This window comes from Leptopilina boulardi, unplaced genomic scaffold (assembly GCF_019393585.1).
Source record: "Leptopilina boulardi isolate dan_hultmark-lab unplaced genomic scaffold, ZJU_Lbou_2.1 LbouV2_350, whole genome shotgun sequence".
In the NCBI taxonomy this organism is placed as follows: Eukaryota; Metazoa; Arthropoda; class Insecta; order Hymenoptera; family Figitidae; genus Leptopilina; species Leptopilina boulardi.
The window spans coordinates 511,067-527,121 of record NW_026137919.1 but is presented as its reverse complement, the minus strand read 5'-3'; the positions used below and the strand labels follow the sequence as shown (position 1 = coordinate 527,121).

General features: G+C 30.5%; 2 protein-coding genes across 2 annotated transcripts in view; both read right to left on the bottom strand.

The window, feature by feature from the left end:
* LOC127286122 (uncharacterized) overlaps window positions 1–16,055 on the bottom strand; it is a 570,090-nt gene that overhangs the window by 217,677 nt on the left and 336,358 nt on the right. The window lies entirely within an intron of this gene.
* Window positions 5,072–6,573, bottom strand: LOC127286136 (piggyBac transposable element-derived protein 3-like). The gene is made up of 2 exons (XM_051312450.1): window positions 6,534–6,573; window positions 5,072–6,438 (listed from the first exon to the last, which is right to left on the bottom strand). The coding sequence occupies exons 1-2, from the start codon at window positions 6,571–6,573 to the stop codon at window positions 5,072–5,074; spliced, it is 1,407 nt and encodes a 468-aa protein (XP_051168407.1).

Genomic DNA, 16,055 nt, shown 5'->3' with positions numbered 1-16,055 from the left:
CGTATGCCGTATATCCGGCGATCGGTTCATATGTACCTTTTGTCATTTGCAATTTTAGACAAATTAAATTTTAAACATTTGAATACTCTGAAAAATAGAAATGTTATCAAATGACAATTCTGCGAAAAAAATTTTTTGTTTAATTATAATTATGCAGTAAATTAAGAATTCAATTAAAAAGTTACGAATATTGAAAGTCCAGTCAAGTAAAATTTGTAACAAATTGACTTTCATAGTATATCCTTGCGTACCTGAGCGGATCTTATTTATTTTAAGTATTGTATTTTGATACTTACTGTTCATATATATACGGAGAGAAAAATCTGCCTTTTATAGTATGAAATAGATTGCTGCTATTTTTCTTTAAACTTTTCATACTAATAGAGCAAAGATTTCAGAATTTTTAGCATGAAACTTGTCTATGCTAATAAAGTTTGTCATATAGCCTCTTATTACATACTTATTATACTTTTAATCCAACGGCGCCATGCGAAGATCGCACATAACATCATCCTACTATTTTTGCATAAGTTCTATGCTTTTTCGGGGATAGACTCTTGCAACTGGCGATTAGGGCAGTTCCAATTAAGTAAAGGTGGGCGTGGCCTAATCGCCAGTTGCAAGAGTCTATCCCCGAAAAAGCATAGAACTTATGCAAACATAGTACACGGAGAGAAAAAAAAAGTTCTAACTACTTTCCTTCAAGTCGTCATTCTGATCATATGAAGTCAAGTAGTTACAACCGGGGAGCCAGGCCATTTTGACTTGGCTCTTTCATTGCTACTACTGTGTTCTCAGGCAATACCGACCAAGCGATTGGCCTATTGCTTTGACTTGCCGCTTGGCGTTTGCTTCTACTTTGCTTTACACATGTGTGAAGACCGGTAGAAGCAAACGCCAAGCGGCAAGTCAAAGCAATAGGCCAATCGCTTGGTCGGTATTTCCTGAGAACACAGTAGTAGCAATGAAAGAGCCAAGTCAAAACGGCCTGGCTCCCCGGTTGTAACTACTTGACTTCATATGATCAGAATGACGACTTGAAGGAAAGTAGTTAGAACTTTTTTTTTCTCTCCGTGTAGGATGATGTTATGTGCGATCTTCGCATGGCGCCGTTGGATTAAAAGTATAATAAGTATGTAATAAGAGGCTATATGACAAACTTTATTAGCACAGACAAGTTTCATGCTAAAAAGACATACGATTGTACTATAATTACTCAAATTTCATGCCTATATAGCATAGAAAATTTCTGTGTATTAAATGTAAACCTTTCTATACTATAAAAGGCAGATTTTTCTCTCCGTGTATTAATCATGTTTCGCTTGTTGCATCTTACGTGTAATAATTTCTTTATAATAAATAAATTGTCACTATTTAACTAAATACACAAATTTTGTCACATATTTTCACAATCACTACCGCAATTTATTTCTGAAATTCATTTTTTTTATTTTTCACAAATATATGCGGATGATATTGCCTAAATATGTATTTTTAACAATTTAGAAATATTTCATTTCGATATTTCTAGAATTTTAATGAATAATCTTTTCAAAATATTTCACTTAAAAATTTGTAACATATTTCATTTTTTTATTTTGCAAATATTAAAAAATAATATGTCAGTAATTTTTCATCCTCACATTTCCTGAACATTTCGAGAACATTTCGCTGAAATTCTTCGTACAATCGGAACTGCAATATTTCTTATAGGCGGACATTTCATTGTTGCATCACAATTTCATGGACTTTTCATTGAAATATTTCGAATCTTTCAATGAAATATTCAGGACAAATTCAGGAAATTTTATGTGCTGTGTGGGGTCGATAAAATGTTTATTAATGCTATCTATTTAAACATTCATTTTTTCGACAATAATTTTAAAAAAGAAAAGATAATCGGAAAGAAATTGACATGACATTTAAAGAAATTAATGTTTCAATAGAAAATTGTAAATTTATTCAATTTTTAAATGTTAATTTGTATTTGATTGTATTTTTTTCTCGAAAAATGCCTAACTTTTTACTTAATGAAAAATAATATTTTGAAGCAAAATTTTGTGTTAATTAGACTAGAGATCCATGTGTCTTTTATTAAAATTCCATTTTCTTCATATTTTGTCAAGAATTATTTTATATTTTGTAAGAAAACTGGTGAGAATATTAATACATGTATCAATTGAAGTTGGCTGGTTCTACATGTATTTTCGAAATTTTCCTATGCATTATTTTTAATCTGGGCCTAGAAGATTTTCAATGTTACGTATGTTATTAGTCAGTATTATAATGAAACTTTCAATTCAATAGAACACATCCGGTGGAAAATTGCACCCAACAAGGTTAGAGTTAGGCTATGTCTACAAAAAGCTCTTTTTATGTCCTTATGTTGAACATAAAAACACAATAAATTTCATTATATTATTATATTGTTTTCAACATAAGGGTATAGAAACAGCATTTTGTGAGAATAGCCTTAGGCAGTTGCCAAAGAAGTAAAAAATTTTATTCAGTATGCTTAAGTAGTTGACATAAAAATGTCGCATTTAAAAAACAATGGAATCCATTCATGTTATGTTCATAATAGTGGACAAATATGTCTTGGGCAATGGATAGCTTCTGTTGTAGAGGTTTGCATTGTAGAGCCCTGCAGAGGCTATTGGGAAGTCCGTTACTACAAATCGCTCTCTGGTGATAATATTTGTAACTACTAAAATTAGGATAATTGCCCAACATCCATCAATCAGAAATACTTTTAACTATGGTGGTGAAAAATGGAACTACTAATTGTAGGATAAATGATTAAGCCACGCCCCAGCGGACATACCAATGCATTGCTCAAGGCTTGAGCAGGATATTGTCGTAAACGCAATTGCAAACGTAAACAGAAGCATGAGTTGGAGAAGGATAGGTATATTGTTTATCCTTCTCCAACTCATTCCTCCGTTTATGATTACGATCTGTGTTATGAAATTCTCTTGAATTCGACAAAGCTGTATTCAACTTTCAAACTCTCTATTCGTCCCAATGCAATGGACAAACTTTTGAGATTTAATCTTTTCAATTCGTCGGGGCTTCACTGAATCTTGCTTAGCGATAAATATGAATTGAATCTTGCCAAAAAAGTTAATTCATTTTAATTCATCTAAATTAGTTTTTTTCTCAGAAGGGAGAAAAACAATAATAATTAATAATAATGTTACAATATTAGTTTGGTTATTAATTATTTAATAATGATTTAATTTTTAATTTAAAGTTAAATATTTATTTCAAGTATGGTGAATTGCAAAATTAGGAAAAACTCCATTATGTAAAAAGTTAGTAAACAGCAATTGTCCTTTGTTTAAAAATTGTTTGAACAAATAAGTTTATTTTAAATCTAAATCAGTGTGTATATAAAGTTTGGTAAAGTGCAAAATTTGTGAAAACTACTTCTTCCGTGGTAAAATCCTTAATACGTTTGTAAATAAGAATAATATTTATTTATACAAATGATAAAGTTATTATCATAACTTAAATTGTTTTGTGACAAAAAATACATATTTTGATTAAGTTAAAGATTAAGTAAAAAAATGTGCTGTTTCTGATTTTTTTGCAATACCTATATTAAGTAGAAAATATTTACTTCACCCCGAACAATTGACAGTGGTCTCGTACGTACATGAATGTTTATAGTAACTTCAATTTTCAATTAGATTGATGCAAAAAGTTACAAGATTCCCAGTAAAAAAAAGTATTGAATAGAGTCCTTTTTTTAATTAACCCTTTAACGACGAGATGTGCTGTTTTTCAACATAAATTTCAAACGCCTACAATTTGTAGAAAGAAGCCATAAAATTTTTGAAAAGCCCTTATCTTACTATTTTTGGGGTCGCTCTTTCGAATGGCGTAGTCAAAATTTTCAAAAAATGATATATAACCCTTCTTTTTTTCAAAAATACTAAAAAAAGTCAAGTTTATTGAATGCAATTTTTTTTAAATAATTTTTTTCTCCCCCATAACATTTTTTAAATAAAACAAAAAGTATCAGAAACGTGTTCCCAATAGTTGTACTTGGAAACTAGCCGTTTATAATTTTTATTTTTTTCGATTTTGGATTTAAAATGGCGCTTGAAGGACAAAAAAATTTCCTAATTTTACTTAAGATCACAAACTTTTTCAAAATTGCTCAAATCTGATTGAAATTTGTTACACGGAGGTTTTTGGGGTTGCTGATTACGAATCTGAAGTCAGATGCAAAAAATTCAAAATGGCGGACTCAATATGGCGGACGAATTTTTTAAAATTTACTCCGATTTGCTTGAAATTTGATACTCGGGAGTTTTTTGGGTCGCTGATTACGAATCTGAATTCAGTTTCAAAAAATTCAAAATGGCGGATCCAATATGGTGGACAAATTTTGTGAAATTCATAGAATTCTGTTGAAACTCGTTACTCGGAGGTTTTTGGGGTCGCTGATTACAAACCCGAAGTCAGATTAAAAAAATTCAAAATGGCGGATCCAAAATGGCGGACTAATTTTTTAAAATTGCTCAGATTTGCATGAAATTTGTTACTCTGGGGTTTTCGAGGTCGCTAATTAAGAATATGAAGTCGCCTTAAGCCTTTAAAGAATTAAAGTTGCCCGATTCTCACCACGAGGAGGTAGGCGATATAGAGAATCATTTTTTTTGTATTTTTTCAGTGATTTTTAATTTTTTTTTTGTTTTTTGCTTTGTTTTATAATTTTTTTTTGTTTTTTCAATTTAATAATTCACTTTTTTCAACTTTTTATTAAAAACTTTTAATTTGTGCTATGCGTTTTTTTGAAGCAATTGTCGCAGTAAAACAACTTGCAGGTTTTGCAGTATTTTCTTGTTCGGATTTTGCATTTTGAGGTGCAACAGTATCGAGGTAAATGTTGTTTTTCTGTCTCATGTACTGACGACTTCCCCGTTCTTGCTTTGCTCAAATAATCTTTACTGATGCACATAGCCAAAAATTTTGTACTTTCTTTTTTTTCATGAAAAAGATTGTATAAAATCGTGGAATTAGCAATTGCTGATTGGATTATTCGAATAAAAATTATCCACGTCTATTTCTTCGATCTTATAATTGGCTCTATTGCATTGCATCGTTGATCGTGTAAATCAACGCCACCCATGAACTGATTATACAGCATAAACGCATTCGGAAAATCTAATTCTTTTTTTTCTTTCTTGCCTTTCTGACGACGTTTTACTTTTCCCAGTGGCGTTACTCCAGCTGCAGTGGATAATAAAGAAACTGGTTTGGAGTCCATCACAGTTATGAAATTTATGCCACTCTTTTTTTCGTGTTTCACTTCCCATTTTCCTCTTTCATCTTTCTCTGTGATTGCATTCTTGATATTGACTCTATTTGCTCTGACTGTACCAGTAGCAACTAATCCATATTTTTTCAAATGAACTAGAAGATCCGGACTAGTGAAGAGATTGTCAAAATAAATGTGCAGATCTTCTCGGTTACGCAGATGTACATTACGGAAAACGACTTGTAACATATTTATAACAACACGACTACCAAGAGTACAGTTTGCTAATTTTTCACTTTTATTGTCCATTTTGCCACAATATATTTCAAAATCAAAAAGGTAACCATTGGAACTGCAGAGAGCCCATAATTTTATTCCAAACCTTACTGGTTTACCTTTTATAAACTGCTTCAAAACTGACCTTCCATAAAATCTTAACATCATCTCGTCGATGGATAGTGAACTTGAAAAAATGCCAAATCGAATTAGATTGCTCCGGAATATATCAGTCAATTTTCTTACACGCCATTCTCTGTCAGCATTATTTTGATATTCGGGTTCGTGGAATTTTATTTTTGATTTTATGTTTTCAAAATTATCGCGTGTCATTGCAGATGCCACTGGTTCTGCTTTCAAATGTGGATCTTGAGACCAATAATCCCGTTGAGACAATCTTTGGTTATACATTGTAAATATTATTATGCCAATGAAAACTTCTAATTCAGTAACTGACATCTCATGGCCGTTTTTTATCGTACAGTTGATAATATGATTTTTCAGTTCCGTTGAAAAGAAGTATTCAAACAACTCGGTTGGAGTACTGTTTATTATATCAGACTCATGTTTTCGGCTCAGCATAATCTCGTTATTAAAAGTTTTGTTCTGATTACACTCACCCTGTTTCCAATCAAACACATAATCAGCTTCTAATTTTTTTTGACAGTTGTCGTAATTTTCATACACGTTGTCATATGATATGGCCTTTTGCAAAAAATCAGAACCATCTTCAGACTCAGAAATATCAGATTCAAACTGAACATTTTCATCTAGGGTATCTTCTAAATCCGATTCACCAGAGTCATCAGCAGATGGAATGATGTTGGCATTAACAAAATTTTCAGTCTCTTCATATTCAACTACCAATGAATCGCGTTTCGAAAAATTTGAATCTTTGCGATGATTATTTGAAACATTTTTTTTGAATGAATAGTTTTAGCAGATGTCGAATCATTCGTTTTGATGCGAGAATGCTTTAGCGGAATACTTTTAGCAGGCAAAGAATCTGATCTTCTCTTCGACGGCATTGTGTAAAAGAACTGTCAAATTATTTTTCACAAAACTATGAACATAGCCATTAATTAGCAATAACAAATGAACCGTGATTATTCACTTGTTAGTCGATGAAAATTTTGAGGTTTGACAAACAAATGAACTGTGATCATTTACTTTTTAGTCGATGAAAATATTGATATTTGAATAAGATATTTAAAAGTCTGAAGATCGTTTTGACTTTTTGCAAAATGCTGTATTATATAGTAACTTGTATAAAAATTACAACTCTCAAGAAAATTAAAATCTGATTATGAGTTTCATTGAAAATAATATAAACAGAAAAAAAAATTTTAATGAAATTATGCTGAGTCTGAGACATAAGTTTGATATAGTGAACAGTATTACAACTTATTGGATACTTCAACGTGATTATTGGTCTCAAGATCTACATTTGAAAACAGAACCAATAGCATCTGAATGACCCGCGATAATTTTCGAGAATAAAATTTCATAGCCCCGAAAATCAAAGTAATCCTTCCAGAGTTTGGTGTGTAAGAAAATTGACCAATATATTCAGGCTAAATCTACTTCGATTTAGCATTTTTTCAAGTCCCCTTTTCGGCGATTTTATGGTTAAGATTTTATGGTAAAGATTTTATGGTAGATCAGTTTTAAACAATTTATTTATATCTGCAGTTCCAGTGGTTAGCTTTTTGATTCTGAAATATATTGTGAAATATAGATTACTTGCTACTGGTAGAATCACAATAAATAGAGTATAATAATTTCGTCATTTTGAATATTTGAAATGTGACTTCATATTCTTAATGAGCGACCCCGAAACCCCCAGAGTAACAAATTTCATGCAAATCTGAGTAATTTTGAAAAATTAGTCCACCATTTTGGATCCGCCAATTTGAATTTTTTGAATCTGAATTCAGATTCGTAATCAGCGACCCAAAAAACCCCTGAGTATCAAATTTCATGCAAATCTGAGCAATTTTAAAAAATTAGTCCGCCATTTTGGATCCGCCATTTTGAATTTTTTTAATCTGACTTCAGGTTTGTAATCAGCGACCCCAAAAACCTCCGAGTAACGAGTTTCAACAGAATTCTATGAATTTCACAAAATTTGTCCACCATATTGGATCCGCCATTTTGAATTTTTTGAAACTGAATTCAGATTCGTAATCAGCGACACAAAAAACTCCCGAGTATCAAATTTCAAGCAAATCGGAGTAAATTTTAAAAAATTCGTCCGCCATATTGAGTCCGCCATTTTGAATTTTTTGCATCTGACTTCAGATTCGTAATCAGCAACCCCAAAAACCTCCGTGTAACAAATTTCAATCAGATTTGAGCAATTTTGAAAAAGTTTGTGATCTTAAGTAAAATTAGGAAATTTTTTTGTCCTTCAAGCGCCATTTTAAATCCAAAATCGAAAAAAATAAAAATTATAAACGGCTATTTTCCAAGTACAACTATTGGGAACATGTTTCTGATACTTTTTGTTTTATTTAAAAAATGTTATGGGGGAGAAAAAAATTATTTAAAAAAAAATTGCATTCAAAAAACTTGACTTTTTTTAGTATTTTTGAAAAAAAGAAGGGTTATATATCATTTTTTGAAAATTTTGACCACGCCATTCGAAAGAGCGACCCCAAAAATAGTAAGATAAGGGCTTTTGAAAAATTTTATGGCTTCTTTCTACAAATTGTAGGCTTTTGAAATTTATGTTGAAAAACAGCACATCTCGTCGTTAAAGGGTTAATTTCAGAAGACCATACTCTTACGTATTTGTCCTGTACCCCCACTACCGAAGTTGTACCTCCTGTTTCTAGACTTGTATTTAGAAGTTTAATAGTGAGAAATATCTCAAACCAGATTAATTTTCTTGTAAAGCATTTCGAATTTCGAAAATTTATTTATATGTCACGTTTACGGCAAATTATAATTGCCAATAAAACGTTATTTAAATACAAAATTTTACATTAAATTCACATGCAACACACTTTACCATCATTGAGTGCACTGCTGTATACGTACATGAACATTGCTTATAATAAAACAATTAAAATTACATCATTTTATGTTGAAGAAGCGGCGGGTATCATAATATCGGTTACAATAGAAACCTTAAAATTCATAAAAATCTTTATTGAAGAAATTTCTTATAAAATGGTAGTGCTCTGAATAAGAAATTGCGTTTTTTTAGTAATCCTGAATGAGCCCTAAATTTTTTAACCACTTAGAAGTTAATAGGAGCAGTGCCATAGAAGTTATGCGTGTTTCCGGCCAGCTTCAACGTGAAGCAGGCCGGAACCATGACTTTTTTTAAAAAACTGAAACTTTTCAACTAATAATATAGTGTATTCTTAAAGGGCTTAATGAACCCTAAATGTTTCTGCCACTTAGAAGTTAATTGGAGCAGTAATATAGAAGCTATGCGTGTTTCCGGCCAGCTTCAATATGAAGTTAGCCGGGTGTCATTTTCCTTAAATAAATCAAAAGCCCAAAATTCAAGACACACAGCCCTAATTAGCCCTTAATGAGCCCTTAATTCTCATGTAGTGAATATTTTCATATTACGGTATGTTCCGGCCAGCTTCACGGACGTGTGCCATTTATAACATTTTGCCTATTTTTATTATATTTTTATTTATTATTAATAATTAGATAATGATAATTATTATAAATTTAATTATACTAGAAAAATGTTATCTACACTTTGAGGTTAATATATATTTTTTTTAATTATTTCAATTTAGAAAGGAATAATTTATTAGCGCTAGAATATTTTATATAAAAAATATGCAAAAGTTAATTATTGATTTATTATAAATTTTTACCGGACTAGTTCAGAAAATTGTTAGGAAAGTTTCCTAGCAAACCGCGGAGAGGGGGAGGTAAGGAGAAAAACACATTAATCGTTTCACTGAGTTTAATTTGACTGTAATATTTATTAATTTCAAATTCAATTTTTATTACTATTAATTTATTATTTTTCTTTTTTAACTAAATGAAAATTCACTTAAAGTATTCGGCCTATGGCCGAATTTACAAAAATTATTCCGCTTGCCATGCGGTGAGCAAACATCACTTAATTATTTTCAAGTTATTAGTTTATTTATCTTTTTATTTTATGCCAATCTGGCGAGAAATGGAATTTATTGTTCACTGGGACTCACCGCTGATATGACGCCGACCCCGCATTCCGCCTCGTCCAGACATGGTCACTTATTATTTGTTTTACTTTAAAAAAACCTCTTTGGCGTGCTGCCTTAGTCACCATCAAAACGAGAATAAATTAAATGGCTGAACATTGACTCTAGTCGGCGTCACCTTTCACGCTTTCTTTTTTGTGGTGACAGCGGTTGCATACGTATGCGAAATCGTGCCGTCGTTGCGATCATCGTACTCCCACTACGCCATCTACTCAATACACTCCCCTCCGTGACGTCAGAAGGGGAAAGCATTAGGTAGATGGCGCAGTGGGAGTACGACGATCGCAACTACGGCACGATTTCGCATACATGTGGAACCGCTGTGAGCCCCAGTGAAAGTAATTAATAACTATCTATTTGTCGATAATCGATATATCACGCGTCGATAACTTTCATCGATGTCGCTGGTAAGGTAGATCGCAACTCTACCAGAGGGCGTAGTGGAGTCCTCTATTCCAAAATGGTTGCCCCCATTATTGTGACAGGATCAAAACAATCAATATTCTTTCGGCTTCCTGGTGCTCTGGAATATTCAGGAATCTCATCCAAATATATGCACCAGGAAGTACTTCCCCTGCTGACTTCATAACAGATGAGTGACCAGGAATTTGGATATTGTCGACAATTCCTCGTGATAACATGAAAACATTTTGGAACGCGAGTATACAAATTTTATTAATCAAAATAATACGAGAGTGATTCGACGAGTTGGCAGGTTTAATCTATTATTTTACTTTAATTTTATTATTACATTCAAATAATTATTTATTTTGTCTAATTTTTTTATTTTATTTATTTTAGGAAAAAGGAAGATTCCCATTTTGATGGGGTGATAAATAAGATAACAAATAATTATTGTGTGTGGCAAAATGCCACGTAACAATATATATATATATATATACACTGTTAGAAAAATCTGTATTAGATTTAATATACATGCGTATGAAGCGAATATGCACTACAGGTATTGAAATCTAAAATACATCTATATTAATTTTAATGTGCCAACATGGCGGCCGCAGAGTCCTATTTCACCAAACGGTGTTTATTTCCTTGCTATTGAAAATTTAATCAAATTGAAATAACAGTGCGTAATTCTCTAATTAATATGTTGTTTGTGTCCAAATAATGTTTCATAAAGGAAAATTTTTTCAAAAAATCATTCTAAATACCAGAATTTTAATAATTATATGTGACATTTTGGTTACGTACTCTACATGTCAAATTATATGCATTTTTACAATGAAATTGATGTAAACTTGTATTTCTATGAAAGAAATTATTTTGCTTTATTAATAAAAACCTTATTTTGTACACAAGAACATGTATAAATTGAGTAAAATGCAATTTTTTAATTCTTATTCCTATAGGTAATGATATTTAATATACTTTGTATATTAATTCGCTTTCATATATGCAGTTTCTTAAATTTAAGTACTTTATGCAAATGAAAACTACAAATATTTTTAACAGTGTACACTTCATTTTCTTAAATATCTCCAATACTATAAGAGCTAAAGGGATAAAATTTTTTTAAATTGTAGGTCTTACTGGCGGACAAATAATAAGAGTACTTTGAGCAATATTAATAAAGATTAACTATTACTTTTTTGCATTTTAAAATTTTTGAAAAATCGTTGTTTGCACATAACTTTAACAAAATGTTAGTACACCTATGAATGTTTTTCTTTAATTTTGTAGAGTTTTTCAAGATGTATCTTTTGACCTATTAGCAAATATCCTACTGTTATTTTATCCAGAGTTATTGACATTTTGAAATTGAAAAATTTTGAAAAACCTGCATTTTTTGCCTTATTTATTAAAAAATATTTATGTATCTTTAAAAGTATTATGAACAACTTGGAGAATATTTAAAAACGAATCAATTCACCTATTATTGAACCTTTTATTGTGAAATATTACGAAGTTATTGATGTTAAAAATCTATCTCTGCAAATACCCAAAAATACAACTTTAACACCTTCTTAAAATTATTATAATACCAAAAAAGTTACCATAAATTGATCACAAAAAATCTCCATGGGGAAGTGTTTATGTTATGAATATAAATGTTCATACTTCAACTTGGCAGCGATATTTTATATATTTTTTTAAAAGGGTATCAACAGAAAACGTCATTTAGTGATCAACGAGATTCAATATCTACGTCAACAGGTTCTACTGAATCAATTCTATCGTTTAAAAATTTCAAAGATAAGTACACGGAGAAAAATTCCGGGTGTACTTCCGAAGTAGGGGTACCTCCGATCTTCATGAAACTTGGTATACTAACGTATTTTGGTGCGCTGATTACGAAAATGATAGTGAAAATTGGCGCAAATTTGATTGTCATGGTAAAAACCATAAAAAACACTATAAAATCATGGTTTTTTGCAATTATCTCGTAAAAAGCAAAAAATTTCGAAAAATGTTTTAGACAAAAGTTGTAGATCTCAAAAAAACACACATTTTATGTTTCATGCATTTTTTACCAAAAGTCATTATTTTTCGAGGAAAATCTAAAAAACGCCACAAAATGATGGAAAAATAGTAACTAGAGAGGAATTTGGTAGTTGTAAGTATACTAACGAATTTGGGGCGCTAATTACGAAAATGATAGTGAAAATTGGCGCAAATTTGATTATCATGGTAAAAACCATAAAAAAACACCATAAAATCATGGTTTTTTGCGATTATCTCGTAAAAAAAGCAAAATTTCGAAAAAAGTTTTAGACAAAATTTGTAGATCTCAAAAAAACACACATTTTATGTGTTATGCATTTTTTACCAAAAATCATTATTTTTCGAGAAAAATCCAAAAAACCAAAAACACCATGATAATGAAAACATATACAACAGTCATGGTTAAACATATTATTTGACTCGTATATAGTATCATTCACCATTACTCAGGATCCAACGAATTCCGCAAAATACTTTCGACCATATCCACCCCCTCTCGCCAAGGTTTTTTTTAAAAAAAAGCGAGCAGTACCTTACGCGGCCGAAGGCCGTGTTTACTATTTTGCGTTCACTTTTAGTAAAAAATACATAAAACATAAAATGTGTGTTTTTTTTATATCTACAACTTTTGTCTAAAACTTTTTTCGAAATTATTACATGTGTAACAATTCTTGAGATTTCGAAAAAGTTTTAAAGTATCAAATACACGTATAATTACACTAAATTTGTTTTTGAGTTTGTATTGATAAGAGTTTCGTCGAAAGGTATAGGGGCGGATAATGCAGATTGTACAAAACAAGCTATTATTAAAATACTGAAACTAGTTTCGAAAATATTTACGTAATATGTCGTTCACCCCAAGTCGAACAAGTTAACTAAATTTTATGAGCAGTGCTGAATGTACATATCTCGTATACTGCAATCAAAACTACTTAAGTTTGAGGTTTCGTTTAGAACTTGCTGTGACAGTTTACATGATTTTTCAACAAACGAAATACAACATTGAAACGTTATTTAATATAGAAACATTTAATCAAAAATGGAAGTGATGTAATCGAGAGATTAATTAATATCTTATTATTATTTATATTTTTCTCGAAACTTACAAAAGTAGACTCAAGTGAGTTCTAAAAGTAACCTCCCACACATCACAATATCTTGCTGTAAGCTTCCCTTGAGTTTAAACCTAAGATTTTTTACCTTACAGCGTAAACTTCAGGTGAGGGTAAGGTGATCTGCAAATGTTCTCCCTACCGTAAGCTGCAGTGTAAGATTGTAGTCAGCTTACAGTTAAGCTTACTATAACCTTAATGTAAGCTTCCCGTAAACTTTCTGTAAGCTTCGTATAACCTTACATTATTGTTAATAAATCTTAACAAATAAATTAAATAATTATTTATGCGCAGTAGTTTATTATGAAATCCTTTATCGTATTCCATTTCCTCTGTGGTTTCCCATGTGGATTCCCATATGCTTTCCCATGTGGGGACTTTCGATAGGGCGAAAGAGGATTTGACATGGGAAAATTTATCAAAAAAATGATGAAGGATTTCACATGGGAAATGACATGGGGTTTGACGTGGGAATTGATATGGGAAAATTTTTCGAAAAAATAATAAAAGATTTCACATGGGAAATTTCAATATAGATGTTGATCGTCATTATAGTTTCATTGTTTCGCCACCAGATGGTGAAAATATTTTCTCTCACAGTTGAGATCAGTCTGGAATACTATAAAAGCTGAGAGTCTAAGGCAGAAGTAAAGTAAACTTTTTTTTATTTTCAGATGAGTTGCATTATTATTATTTGATATTTAATCAAATAATTAATTTTTTTTGTAAACTGCCGCCTGCATAAAGCAGCCAACTAAAAAATTCCCGAATAAAATCCTATATCGTTTCCTATATGTAAATCCATGTGAAATCTTAGGTTGAGATTTCAGAATCTATATGAAATCTTATATGATTTCCTATGCTTAAATCTATTTGTTTTATCATTTGGAAGAATGCACATGAAATCGTATTCCATTTCCCATATGGATTTCCATGGGAAATGATATGGGAAATGACATGGGAAAAATTTTCAAAAAAATGATAAAGGTTTTTACTTGGGAAATGACGTGGGGTTTGACATGGGAAAATTTTTCAAAAAAATTATAAAGGATCTCAATTAGTATTTAACATGGTATTTAACATGATATTTGACGTGGGATTTGACATAGGAAATGACATGGGAAATGAGGAACCTTTTTTTGATATTTTCCGATGCCAATTCCTGTCCCAATTTTCCATGAGGATTTATATGGGATCCCGTATGGGATCCCATGTGGTTTCCCATATGGGAATGGGATTTTACATAGGATCCCATGTGGTTTCCCATGTGGTTTCCCATGTGGTTTCCCATGTGGGGATTTTCAATAGGGACGGTAGCGCAGTAGATTTTAATTAACTATTCCCATTAGGGTTGTACATCCTAGATCACAATATGTATCATCTGGTGAGAAAAATATAGTTAAATATTAATAAATAATTTAATAAGATGGAAAAGATGTTGATCAGGAACTCATATTTAGTAATAGATGTTACATTTTTTATTCGTCTGACCCATACAATTTTTTTAATCGATAAAAATTGACAAAAACGTTAAGCTTTCGCTCTGAGAAGGCTCTGCGTGTCAGAGCAAAAGCTTAGCGTTTTTGTCGATTAAAAAAATTGTATGGATCATACGAATAAAAAATGTAACATCCACGAAAAAAACCGAACTCATTTTTGGTGCATCTCATTATGAGATCTGCATCAATATGAGTTAACAGACAACTTCGCGTTACTCAAAATGAACTCGAATAGAAAAACTGTAAAAATATAGGTTATATTCTACATTGCGAGTACATTGTGATATTTTCATGTTGATGTACTGCAGAATCTTGTAAATTATAGATAATAAATATTAAAGTAAATTATACTTAAATAATATTTATGTCTTTGATTCTTGTGTAATAAAATTTGTGAAAATATAAAAATTTTCTTTATATTTATATTTTTTTCATGACATATTCAAATATTGTCAAATGGAGTCAACAACTTCAACAAGATTCCTAATCTAAAAATTCTATTATTTAATTTCCTTAATTTGTGTAAATCAACTTCAAGAATTAAAGTTTTCTTTAGAACTATACCTTTGTTTATTAAAAACAATTATTTTATTTAATATTTTTGTAAGTAATTATTTGTTTGTCTCCAATAATTTAACATTAATCTCGAAGTCAAAATGAATATAACCGGGTTCAATTTTAAACATTTCACTATAAATTCAAAATGAGTCAAACCAGATTATTTTTGCTGCACGTCAAAATTAGTAGCGTACGCTTTGAGGCAAAGCGTTACTGCTTCGAAGCACTTTGCTTTGGAGCACAGCAGATTGGCGCGAAATATGAATTCAAATAAATTTTAAATTAATAATTATAAAATATTTCTCTGTTATTAAATATAAACTTAAATTATTATTAATGTAGGTAATAAATAATTAATAATAATAATATATATTTATGTTATACTAAATGTAACCTTAAAATAAATTATTATTAATGTTATAATTAATAAATAATTAATTAATCAATTTTATTATTATTGGCATTTAAAAATTCGACTCAGACGAAATTATGTTTAATAATAATTCTAAGAAATAAAAATTCGTGTAAAAAGAAACTTTTTTTAAATGAAAAGTGTGCTAAATGGAAATTACGATGAAAGAATATTCTGCTAAATAAAAAATGTATTACATAGAAATTCTGTTAAGTATAAATTTTATAAATTTAAAACTGTAATATA

Coding starts and splice junctions, on each gene's coding strand:
- LOC127286136 (XM_051312450.1), bottom strand. CDS start 6,573: ATGCCGTCGAAGAGAAGATCAGATTCTTTGCCTGCTAAAA. Junction 6,439..6,533: donor AGATTCTTTGCCTGCTAAAA/GTATTCCGCTAA, acceptor ATCATCGCAAAG/ATTCAAATTTTTCGAAACGC.